Here is a 13,290-nt window from a genome sequence, read left to right as displayed (position 1 = left end):
GAACAGATCCCTGAGGCACATCACTGGTCACCGACTTCCATGCAGAATATGACCCGTCTACAACCACCCTTTGCCTTCTGTGGGCGAGCCAGTTCTGGATTCACAAAGCAATGTCTCCTTGGATCCCATGCCTCCTTACTTTCTCAATAAGTCTTGCATGGGGTTCCTTATCAAATGCCTTGCTTTATCCATATACACTACATCTACTCCTCTACCTTCATCAATATGTTTCAACTCATCCTCAAAAAATTCGATCAGGCTTGTATGGCATGACCTGCCTTTGACAAAGCAATGCTGACTGTTCCTAATCATATTATGCCTCTCCAAATGTTCATAAATCCTGTCTCTCAGGATCTTCTCCATCAACGTACCAACCACTGAAATAAGACTCACTGGTCTATAATTTCCTAGCCTATCCATGCTCCCCTTCTTGGAACAACATCCGCAACCCTCCAATCCTCCAGAACCTCCCCCCGTCCCCATTGATGTTCCAAAGATCACTGCCAGAGGCTCAGCAATCTCCTCCTTCACCTCCCACAGTAACCCGGGGTATATCTTCTCCAGTCTCAGTGACTTATCCAGCTTGATGCTTTCCAAAAGCTCCAGCACATCCTCTTCCTGAATATTTACATGCTCAAGGTTTTCAGTCCGCTGTAAGTCATCCCAACAATTGCCAAGATCCTTTTCCGTAGTGAATACTGAAGCAAAGTATTTATTACGTATCTCTGCTATCTCCTCTGGTTCTGTACACATTTTTCCACTCTCACACTTGATTGGTCTGATTCTTTCACATCTTATCCTCTTGCTCTTCACATGCTTGTGGAATGCCTTGGAGTTTTCCTTAATCCTGTCCACTAAGCCTTCTCATGGCTCCTTCTGGCTCTCCTAATTTCATTCTTAAGCTCCTTCCTGCTAGCCTTATAAACTTCAAGGTCTCTATCATTACCTAGTTTTTTAAACCTTTCATAAGCTCTTCTTTTCTTCTTGACTAGATTTACATCAGCCTTTGTATACCATGGTTCCTGTACTCTAACATCCTTTCCTGGTCTCATTGGAGCGTACCTATGCAGAACATCACACAAATATCCCCTGAACATTTGCCACATTTCCCTGAGAACATGTTTCCAATTTATGCTTCCAAGTTCCTGCTTGATGGCCTCATATTTCCCCTTACTCCAGTTAAACACTTGTGATCATTATCTCCAAAATGCTCTCCCACTGAGAGACCTGACACCCGACGAGGTTCATTTCCTAATACCAGATCAAGTACAGCCTCTCCTCTTGGAGGCTTATCTGCAGTTAAAGTCAGAAGTTTACATACACCTTAGTCGAATACATTTAAACTCAGTTTTTCACAATTCCTGACATTTAATCCCAGAAAACATTCCCTCTCTTAGGTCAGTTAAGATCACTACTTTATTTTAAGAATGTGAAATGTCAGATTAATAGTAGAGAGGATGATTTATTTCAGCTTTTATTTCTTTCATCACTTTCCCAGTGGGTCAGAAGTTTATATACACTTTATTAGTATTTGGTAGAGTTGCCTTCAAATTGTTCAACTTTGGTCAAACGTTTTGGGTAGCCTTCCACAAGCTTCTCACAGTAAGTTGCTGGAATTTTCTTCCACTCCTCCAGACAGAACTGGTGTAACTGAGTCAGGTTTGTAGGCCTCCTTGCTCGCACACCATTTTCAGTTCTGCCCACAAGTTTTCTATCAGATTGAGGTCAGGGCTTTGTGATGGCCACTCCAATACCTTGACTTTATTGTCCTTAATCAATTTTGCCACAACTTTGGAGTTATGTTTGGGGTCATTGTCCATTTGGAAGACCCATTTGCATCAGGAGCTTTAGCTTCCTGCCTGATGTCTTGAGATGTTGCTTCAATATATCCACATAATTTTCCTTCCTCATGATGCCATCTATTTTGTGAAGTGCACCAGTCCCTCCTGCAGCAAAGCACCCCCACAACATGATGCTGCCACCCCCATGCTTCATGGTTGGGATGGTGTTCTTCGGCTTGCAAGTCTCACTCTTTATCCCCCAAACATAACGATGATCATTATGCCCAAACAGTTCAATTTTTGTTTCATCAGACAAGAGGATATTCCTCCAAAAAGTAAGATCTTTGTCCGCATGTGCACTTGCAAACTGTAGTCTGGCTTTTTCATGGCGGTTTTGGAGCAGTGGCTTCTTCCTTGCTGAGCAGCCTTTCAGGTTATGTCGATATATGACTCGTTTTACTGTGGATATAGATACTTGTCTGCCTGTTTCCTCCAGCATCTTCACAAGGTCCTTTGCTGTTGTTCTGGGATTGATTTGCACTTTTCGCGCCAAAGTACGTTCATCCCTAGGAGACAGAATGCATCTCCTTCCTGAACGGTATGACGGCTGCATGGTCCCATGGTGTTTATACGCGCGTACTATTCAGGCGTTTGGAAATTGCTCCCAAGGGTGAACCAGACTTGACATCATTTTCTGACCTCAATCCGATAGAAAATTTGTGGGCAGAACTGAAAAAGCATGTGTAAGCAAGGAGGCCTACAAACTTGATTCAGTTACACCAGTTCTGTCTGGAGGAATGGAAGAAAATTCCAGCAACTTACTGTGAGAAGCTTGTGGAAGGCTACCCAAAACATTTGACCCAAGTTAAACAATTTAAAGGCAATGCTACCAAATACTAACAAAGTGTATGTAAACTTCTGACCCACTGGGAAAGTGATGAAAGAAATAAAAGCTGAAATAAATCATTCTCTCTACTATTATTCTGACATTTCACATACTTAAAATAAAGTAGTGATCCTAACTGACCTAAGACAGGGAATGTTTTCTAGGATTAAATGTCAGGAATTGTGTAAAACTGAGTTTAAATGTATTTGGCTAAGGTGTATGTAAACTTCTGACTTCAACTGTACATAACTGCGTCAAGAAACCTTCCTGAACACACCTAACAAACTCCACCCCATCTAAACCCCTCACTCTAGGGAGATGCCAATCAATATTTGGGAAATTAAAATCTGCCACCACAACAACCTTGTTATTATTACATCTTTCCAGAATCTGTGTCACTATCTGCTCCTTGATGTCCCTGTTACTATTGCGTGATCTATAAAAAAACACCCAGGAGAGTTAATGACCCCTTCCTGTTCCTAACTTCCACCCACAGAGACTCCATAGACAATTCCTCCATGAATTCCTCCTTTTCTGCCACTGTGCAACAGTGCCACGCTCCCACCTCTTTTGCCTCCCTCCTTGTCCTTTCTGAAACATCTAAAGCCTGGCACTCGAAGTAACCATTCCAGCCCCTGAGCCATCCAAGTCTCTGAAATAGCCACAATGTCATAGCTCCAAGTACTGATCCACGCTCTAAGCTCATCCACTTTGTTCATAATACTCGTTGCATTAAAATAGACACATCTCAAACCATCAGTCTGAGTGCATCCCTTCTCAATCACCTGCCTATCCTCCCTCTCACACTGTCTCCAAACTTTCTCTATTTGTGAGCCAACCGCCTCTTCCTCTGTCTCTTCAGTTTGGTTCCCACCCCCCAGCAATTCTAGTTTAAACTCTCCCCAATAGCTTTAGCAAACCTCCCAGCCAGGATATTGGTTCTCCTCGGATTCAAGTTGAAAGGTGAAATGTTCAAGGGGAGCATAAAGGTGGTCACTCAAAGGGTGGTGAGAGTGTGGAATGAGTTGCCAGTGGAAATGGTAGATGGGGGTTCAGGGGTTCAGTTTCAATATTTAAGAGAAGTGAGTAAGTACGTGGATGGGAGGCATATGGTGGGTTATTGCCCAAGTGTAGGTCAATGGCACTAGGCTGAATAACAATTTAGCACAGACTAGATGGGCCAAAAGGCCTGTTTCTGTGCTGCAGTGCTCAATGACTCTAACTCTAAGAGATTTTTTTTAATAGATCCAGGGATGACAGTATTTAGTTCCATGGATAAATTGGAGAAGTTGGGTTGTTCTCTTTAGAACTGAGGAAGTCATGGAGGAATTTAAACTTGGGAAAGGTACAGACATATTAGATGGGAAGAAGTGTTCCCAATGTTCATAGATCAGGAACCAGAGGGCAGAGAAGAGAATTCCTGTTCCACGCATGAGTTGCTGCGGTTGAGTCTATATACTTATTTCCACAGTGGAGGCAGATTCACTTGCGGTAGTTGAGGAGAATAAGTATCAAAAAGAATGAACATAGGAACACTGGAAAATAGGAGCCGGAGCAGGCCACTTCTAGCCTGCCCCGCTATGTCCTGTGATTATGGCAGATCATCTCCAGGCACCTACTTTTTGTTGATCTGGTTCTCCATAGTCCTCCATTCTCTTATCTCTCAAAAAGTTATCTACCTCTTCTTTAAATTGCTCCAATAATCTAGCCATCTAACCTCCACAATCTCTGGGCAGAGGATTACAGAGATGCCTTTCCTCTGCTCCTCCCCCATTAGAAAAAATTGCATGGCTGTGGAGAGGAGCAGATGAGTGGGATGGCTTGACTGGTCCCTTTCTGTGCTGTTACATTCTGTGATCCCGAGCCGTGCTTGAAAAATGTTAAAATGGCAGTTCAGTAATAAGTGGGAAAGACCTGCTAAATTGAATCCTTACCGCTAGCCTGTGCAGCGAAAATGCAAAGTTCCTCGGCTGTGTAGCGTCCAGCACAGAACTGCAGGATGTTTGCACCTTGCTCTCTGGTAGCATGATAGAGCTGAATCTTCAGGCTGGAGCCTTCTGATGCCTGGTGTTCACACACTGTATCTTCAGCAGCAGGCATTTTCTAAAACTGTGTAATGCTGGCACTGAGAAATAAAATGTTTCCTTCCAGCTAAAGAGAAACAAGAAAAAATATTTCACTTTAAGTCTATTAATTTATCAGTTGTTACATTATCAACATAAATATCTGATTGACAGTCAATGTGGCTCTGAGAAGGCAGATTGTCTCTCATGAGCCTGACTGACTTTTCCAAGAAAATGACAAAACAAACTGATGAAGGTAGAGTTATAGATGTGGTGCATATGAATTTTAGTAAGTTCTCTATGATAGGCTCTTTCAGAAAGTCAGGAGGTACAAGATCCACTGAAACCTCATTACATGGATTTGGAATAAGTTGCTATTACTAAGGAAAAGGTGCTTGGGAAGGTAGTTAAGTCACCTGGACCAGAGGGATTACAATCCAGGGTTCTGAAAGAGGGGGCTGAAGAGATTGTGGAGGTGATTGTGGAATCTGTACAAAAGGAATGGGTAGCACCTGACCCGAAGGGACCAATATTCTGGTGGGCAGATATGATAGAGCTTTTGAGGAGGATTTAAACTAATTTGGCAGGGGGATGTGAAATGGAATGAAGAGATTCGGGACAGGAAAAGAATATTGGTCCACCTTTGGATCAGGTACAACCTGTTCCTTTTGTACAGGTCATACCTCCCACAGAACAGATGCCAATGATCGAAGAACCTTAACTCTTGCCTCCTGCATCAGATACTCAGCCACATGTTGATATGCTAAATCATCCTGTTTCTACCCTCACTAGCACGTGGCACAGGTAGCAATCCAGAAATTACCATCCTGGAGATCCCGTTTCTCAGTCTCGTTCGACTGTGTCCATGTATGGATCTGAATGATAGTTAAACTTGATTTGTTTTGAATAACACACACAAAATGGCTGAAACATTGACTGTACTCTTTTCCTAGACGCTGCCTGGCCTGCTGAGTTCCTCCAGCATTTTGTGTGTGTTGCACGGATTTCTAGCATCTGCAGATTTTCTCTTATTTTAGATTTGATTTGATTTGATATGACCAGCAAAGAAGCAAGACGGATCATATTGGTTAACAATAGACTAAACCATTCTTAATAAGACCATGGCAAGATTGCATCCCATTGTGGCGAGCCCTGACTCCAGAACATAACATTTTCTCAGTCCTGTGTATTGCAAATGGATTTTGGGGACTCCTCTTAGCACTTGAGTCCCAAGACTGATTTGTTTTCACTCTGAGTGACCAGAAGTATATGTTTAACATAGGACCATAAGGCATAGGAGCAGAATTAGCCCATTCAGCCCTGGATCACACTCTACCCCATGTACCTGCCTTCACGCCATTTCCTTTGATGCCCTGACTGATCAGAAAATTAAGACTAAGAAAAGATGTGCTGGCATTGGAGAGCATTCAGAAGATGTTCACAAAGATGATACCAGAAATAAAAGGGTTATCATATGAGGAACGTTTGATGGCTCTGGGTCTGTACTTGCTGGAATTTAGAAGGATGGGGGGGGGTGATCTCATTGAAACCTTTCAAATGTTGAAAGGCCTAGACAGGGTAGGTGTGTAAAGGCTGTTTCCCATGATGGGAGAGTCTACGACAAGAAGGCACAGCCTCAGGATACAGGTCAGGGTGTCAAATGTCACGCGAAGAAGACAGGAGAATGGGCCTGAGAGGAATAATAAATCAGCCATAATGGGATGGCAGAGCAGGTGGGCCTAATGGACTAATTTTGCTCCTATGTCTTATGGTCTTATTCCAGCACCTGCTATCTTTTGTGTGATAATGACTCGAATACTTGTATCCTATCATCTTATACTCTGTTAAAAATTAACATGTAACCATCTAACTTCCAGTTTGCATTCTTTTAGCATATTAACCTCTTGCTGATAAGTCCAATATTCATTGCCCATTGTTATTTAGCACCACTTTCTTGAACCACTGTATCAATTCTGGTGAAGGCTTCAATGCTTTTGAGGAGGAGTTCTGAGAGTTTAATCCAATGATGATGAGAGATCATGGTTGAAATGATGTGGGATTTGCTGCTGAACCTGCAGTGGTGCTGTTTCCAAGCACCATCATTATGTTGAAGCTCCCCCTTTTTTTGAAGCTATTGATAGGGTTACCTCAGCAAGTAACTGTGAAATATTTATAGATGGTCAATACATGCTGGTGGTAGAGGGATAGAGTCATAGAGTCGTAGAAAAGTAAAACACAGAAACAGGCCCTTCAACTCATCTAGTCTATGCTGAACCATTTAAACTGCCTACTCCCATTGACCTGCACTGGGACCATAGCCCTCCATACCCCTACCATCCACGTACCTATCCAAACTTCTCTTAAACATTGAATGTACTTACATGCACCACTTGTGCTGACAACTCATTCCACACTCTCACAACCTTCTGAGTGAAGAAATTTCCCCTCATGTTACACTTCAATTTTTTACCTTTCACTCTTAACCCATGACCTCTATTTGTAGTCCCACCCAACCTCAGTGCAAAAAGCCTGCTTGCGTTTACCCTATCTATAACCTCATAATTTTGTATACCTCTATCAAATCTCCCCTCAATCTTCTCTGTAATCTTTTAACCTTATTTACATCTTTCCTGTAGGTAGGTGACCAAAACTGCACACTGTACTCCTAATTAGGTCTCACCAATGTCTCATACAACTTCAACATAACATCCCATCTCCTGTACTCAGTACTTTGATTTATGAAGGCCAATGTGACAAAAACTTTCTTTCCGACCCTATCTACTTGTGACACCACTTTCAATGAATTATGGAGCTGTACTGCCAGATCCCTTTGCTCTACCAGTCTCCTCAGTGTCCTACCGTTAACTGGGTAAGACCTACCCTGGTTGATCCAAATGAAGTGCAACCCCTTGCACTTGTCTGCATTAAATTCCATCTGCCATTTTTCAGCCCATTTTTCCAACAGGTCCCGATCCTGCTGCAAGCTGTATTCCTCGCTGTCCACTATACCCCCCAATCTTAGTGTCATCTGTAAATTTGCTAATCCAGTTAATGACATTATCATACAGATTTTTGATATAGATGGAAAACAATAATAGACCCAACACTGATCCCTAAGGCACTCCACTAGTCAGAGGCCTCCAGTCAGAGGGGCAACCATCTGCTACCACTCTCTGGTTTCTTCCACATGCCAATGTCTAATCCAATTTATTACCGTATCTTGAATGCTGAGCAACGGAACCTTCTTGACCAACTTCCCATTCGTGACCATGTCAAATGCTTTGCTAAGGCCCATGTAGATAACATCTACTGCTTCGCCTTCATCAACTTTCCTAGTAACTACCTTGAAAAACTCTGTAAGGTTGGTTAGGTGCAAATTACCACGCACGAAGCCATGCTGACTAATCGGTGCATGACTACCCAAATACTTATATATCTGCTCGCTTAGAATACCTTCCAATAACTTTCCCACTTCTGATATCAGGTACCTGGTTTATTTTTAGAGCCTTTCCTAAACAGGCAAACAACATTAGCTGTCCTCCAGTCCTCCGGTACCCCACCTGTTGGTAATATCTCTGCTAGGGCTCCTGCAATTTCCAGGTAATTGGAAGCAAGACTGATTATTAATATATATTCAGATAGCTATTAATATATATTCAGATAACATTTACCAGCTGAATGCTGTACAGTGCTTCAAAGAAGGAGGAGTTAGCCCAATTCCATTGAACAATAGCTCCTCCAGGTATCAACAAATGGAAATTAGAAAAAGAATACCTGTAACAACAGGTCACCACACATTTGTCAATATTCATTTTCAAGGCACACACAATGGGGTGGGGGGAGGAGGAGGAGGAGAGGTAACTGGAAAATAACACTAAAGGACACCAAACATTTGCAGAATTATACTCTAATAATGAATTAAAGGGACAGAGCTAGCATCATGTATCAAGATAGTAATCTCTTTCCTCCACAGTATTTCAAGCAATTAATTTTAAATTAACCTTCAACTCCTGGTGTCCACATTTCCCTCCAGAAGTAGCAATTTAGCATGCTACTAGTTATAATGAAATTAATGGTATACTATTGTATTACAAGAATCATGGAGGATTCATCAATATGAATTTAAATAAACTGATGTACACAAAACATTACATCTGCACAGAACTAAACTCATTTCCATATAACTGAAGTAAAATGCTCCTCTTGCTTCTTTGTGGAGTTGCCTCCTACTGGGTCCAAGGGAGCACCTTGTCAGGCCCTGGGAATTTAATTTGCCTCAAGACAGCAAACACTTCCTCCTCTGTAATCTATATAGGGTCCATGACTTCATTACTGCTTTACCTATATTCTATAAACTCTGCAACCATCTCCTGAGTAAATACAGATTCAAAAATTCTATTTAAGACCTCTCCCATCTTTTTTTCTCCATGCATAGAATACTATTCGAAGCTTCCAGAGACACACAAGAGAATATTTGCAGAATCTGGAAATCCAAGCAACACAAAGTGCTGGAGGAACTCAGTAGGCCAGGCAGCATCAATTTTGCTAATCTTCCAGAGGATCAATTTTGTCCCTTGAAATCCTTTTGTTCCTTTTGTTCTTTAAAGGGCACAGTTTTAAGGTGCTTGGAAATAGGTACAGAGGAGATGTCAGGGGTAAGTTTTTTACGCAGAGAGTGGTGAGTGTGTGGAACGGGCTGCCGGCAATGGCAGTGGAGGCGGATACAATAAGGTCTTTTAAGAGACTCCTAGACAGGTACATGGAGCTTTGAAAAATAGAGGGCTATGGGTAACCTTAGGTAATTTCTAAGTAAGTACATGTTTGGCACAGCATTGTGGGCTGAAGGGCCTGTATTGTGCTGTCGGTTTTCTATGTTTCTATGTTCTATGTAACTTAGGATTCTCCTTTACCTTGCCTGCTAGAGCATCTCATTTCTTCTTTTAGCCTTTCTGATTTCTTTCTTAAATATCCCCTTGCATTTCTTATAATCCATATGTACTTCATTTGTTCCTACCTGCCTATATCCTGCTATGCAGCTCCTTTTCCTTCCTAACCAAGGCCTCAATATCTCTTGAAAACCAAGAGATTATTCTGAAAGGTCATACAAGCTTTGTACTCTCAAAATTTCACTTTTGAAAGCCTCCCACTTCCCAAGTACGCCTTTGCCAGGAAACAGCCCATCCTAATCTACACTTCCTGAATCCTTTCTGATACCATCAAAATTCGCCTTTTTTCATTTAGAATCTCGACACTTGACTTGACCTATCTTTTGCCATATTTACTTTTAGTGGCATAATGTTCACCAGATGCAAAGTATTCTCACTGGAAAACTGAAATAAAAACAGAAAATGCTGAAAACTCTTGGCAGTTCAGCCAACATCTATTGAAAGATAAGCAGATAATGATGTCTTGGACCCTTCTGGAGTGTTAATTGAAATTCACTTACTGAAGAATGGCTCACTCTCTGGCCCATTTTAGAAACTGTGTGAGAAATTTTTGATTTGGCTTTGTAATGCTTGCCTATTTCTTGTTCTTAATGAAGCAGCGCCTGTGTGGTGTGTGGTGAGATACTATCTGAATATTCTGTCCTGTGTGTGCTGTGGTTCTATGTAATGATGTCAAAGCCAGCTACTGAGACATTGCAGGAAATAGAGCACCTTGTTTACCAGAAATGTGCCCTGGCCTTATTGAAGGGGCTCAGACACTGAAGCGTTTTGAAATAGACTTTCATCACAGCTCACAGTTGTGAAAAAGAGAGGACAGCAAAACTGCACTGACACGAAACAGCCAGTGACAACGTCCCTGCCCAGAGAGAGAAATACTCCACAAATCCTCCTGGGCTTTGTAAAAAAACAAGATGTTCTTATGCACAACTGAGTGGGAATTTTCATTCCCAAAGTAAAGTACCTTCCATCTGCTGTTTACAGTTATTCACAGGAATCTCTGGAAAAGCCCGCAATTCTTGTCCATCCCTAACTGTCCTTAGGTGGTGATGAGTAGCCAGCCTGACAGGCTGCAGGCCCACCGGTTAGGTTTCTCCCATGGTGCTTTAAAGTTTCAGCATTAAGAGCCACCCATAAAGGGATGAATCAGGATGGTGGCTGCTCTTATTGTTCTTGGTGAGACCCGCTGCTTAAGTAACCTCGTCAAGTAAGCTCATTGCATCTTGTAGATGGTGCACAATGCAACCACAGTGCAGCAATGGTGATGGGATGGATTGGCTGCCAATCAAATGCTTTTTTGTCCTGCGTTTTCCTATATTATCCTGCATTCTCCCTGTAAATTTTGACACCCTGATTAATCAAGAACCTATCAAGCTCTGCTTTAAATATACCCAATGATTTGGCCTACACAGCTGTCTGTGGCAATAAATTCCATAGATTCACCATCATCCGGCAAAAGAAAATTCTCTTCATCACTGTTTTTAATCAGTGTCCCTCAATTCTGAGGCAGTACCCTCTGGTCCTAGACTCTCCCACTATAGGAAACATCTCTGTGACGAGAGACCCAGGCGAGGGTGGTTAGGATCCTAGTGCTGGAGAATCCGAGACTAGAATTGAGACACGGTACATGACTGAAACAAATTTAGGGTTCTAATCTAGACGATAGATAAGAATCCAAAGTTGAGATGGCAATTGAGCACCAAACCTTAGTCGAGATGCTCTTTAAATATAAAAATCCTGGCACCAAAACATGGCTGCCAATTGGCAAGACAGGCCTGAATCTTTAAAGGAGCCACACCAGCTATTTGTTTTCTGGAGAGTTGGAGCATCTGCATCCCAGAGGCTTGTAGAGTCAGGTGCGTGTCATAACAGTCTCCAGACTTTTCAATGTTCAATAGATTGCATTGAGTTCCCCCTCATTCTTCTAAACTCCACCAAGAACAGGCGCAGAGCTAGCAAATGTTTCTTATATGTTAACCCTCTTATTCCTGGGCTTATTCTCGTGAACCTCCTCTGAATGCCTTCTGATGCTAGGACATCTTTTCTTAGATAATGAGCCCAAAACTCTCACAATACTCCAAGTACGACCTAACCAATGCCTTATAAACCCTCAGCATTACATTACAAACAATAGAAAATCTGCAGGTGCTGGAAATCTGAGCAACACACACAAAATACTGGAGGAACTCAGCAGGCCAGGCAGCATCTATGGAAAAAAAGTATAGTCGATGTTTCGGGCTAAAACCCTTTGGCAGGACTGGAGAAAAAAAGCTGAGGAGTAGATTTGAAAGGTGGGGGAGGGGAGAGAGAAACACCAGGCGATGGGTGAAACTTGGAGGAGAGGGGTGAAGCAAAGGGCCAGGAAGTTGATTGGTGAAAGAGACAGAAGGCCATGGAAGAAAGAAAAGGGGGAGGAGCACCAGAGGGAGACGTTGGACAGACAAGGAAATAACATGAGAGAGGGGAAAGGGGATGGGAAATGGTGAAGGGGGGAGACATTACTGGAAGTCTGAGAAATCGATGTTCATACCGTCAGGTTGGAGGCTACCCAGACAGAATATAGGGTGTTGTTCTTCCAACTGAAGTGTGGTCTTATCACGACAGTGGAGGAGGCCATGGATGGACGTATCAGAATGGGAATGGGAAGTGGAATTAAAGTGGGTAGCCACGGGAGGTCCCACTTGTTCTGGCAGACAGAGCATAGATGCTCAGTGAAGCGGTCTCCCAGTCTATATCAGGTCTCAGCAATATACAGGAGGTAGCACTGGGAGCACCGAACACAGTATATGACCCCAACAGACTCACAGGTGAAATGTCACCTCACCTGGAAGGACTGTTTGAGGCCCTGAATGGTAGTGAGGGAGCAGGTGTAGGGGCAAGTGTAGCATTTGTTCCGCTTGCAAGTGTCAAGAGGGAGATCAATGGGGAGTGACGAATTGACAAGGGAGTCACATAGGAAGCGATCCCTGCGGAAAGCAGAAAGTGGTGGGGGGGAGGGAAAGATGTGTTTGGTGGTGGGATCCAGTTGGAAGTGGTGGATTTTTCGGAGAATTATGTGCTGGACACGAGGCTGGGGGGTGGTAGGTAAGGACAAGAGGAATCCTATCCCTGATGGGGTGGTGGGAGGATGGGGTAAGAGCAGAGGTGTGTGAAATGGAAGAGATGCAGTTGAGGGCCATGTTGATGGTGGAGGAAGGGAAGCCTTTCTTTGAAAAAGGAGGACATCTCCTTCATTTTAGAATGAAAAGCCTCATCCTGAGAGCAGAGGTGGGGAGAAGGAGGAATTGAGAGAAGGGGTAAAAGGGAAATGTCACCCTTCTTTCTCATTACTACTTGCCCCTCCATCTATCTTCATATTATCTGCAAAGTTGGCTACAAAGCCATCAATTCCTTCATCTAAATCATCGATGTGAAAAGAAGCGGTACCAAGACCAACCCGGCAGTCAACGAGATAAAGCTCCCTTTCTTTCTACTCTTTGCCTCCTGCCAGTCAGCCAATCTTCCATCCATGCTAGTACCTTTCCTATAATACCATGAACTCTTATCTTGTTAAGCAGCCTCATGTGTGGCACCTTGTCAAAAGCCTTCTGAAGTTCCAAATAAACAACATCCACTGT

The 13,290-nt window shown here is 42.8% G+C and overlaps 1 protein-coding gene across 2 annotated transcripts in view; it reads right to left on the bottom strand.

Moving 5' to 3' along the window:
• Positions 1 to 13,290, bottom strand: part of LOC140192256 (tyrosine-protein kinase JAK2-like) — a 203,347-nt gene that overhangs the window by 162,535 nt on the left and 27,522 nt on the right. For both annotated transcript variants that reach the window (XM_072249929.1, XM_072249930.1), the window contains exon 2: positions 4,602 to 4,818. In XM_072249929.1, coding sequence (XP_072106030.1) covers positions 4,602 to 4,767 — 166 coding nt within the window. In that variant the 5' untranslated portion in view covers positions 4,768 to 4,818. The remainder of the gene's footprint in view (positions 1 to 4,601; positions 4,819 to 13,290) is intronic.

This window comes from Mobula birostris (genome assembly GCF_030028105.1).
Source record: "Mobula birostris isolate sMobBir1 chromosome 26 unlocalized genomic scaffold, sMobBir1.hap1 SUPER_26_unloc_1, whole genome shotgun sequence".
NCBI classification, from domain to species: Eukaryota; Metazoa; Chordata; class Chondrichthyes; order Myliobatiformes; family Myliobatidae; genus Mobula; species Mobula birostris.
The sequence above is the reverse complement of the archived record's forward strand: the minus strand, read 5'-3'. Positions and strand labels throughout refer to the sequence as shown.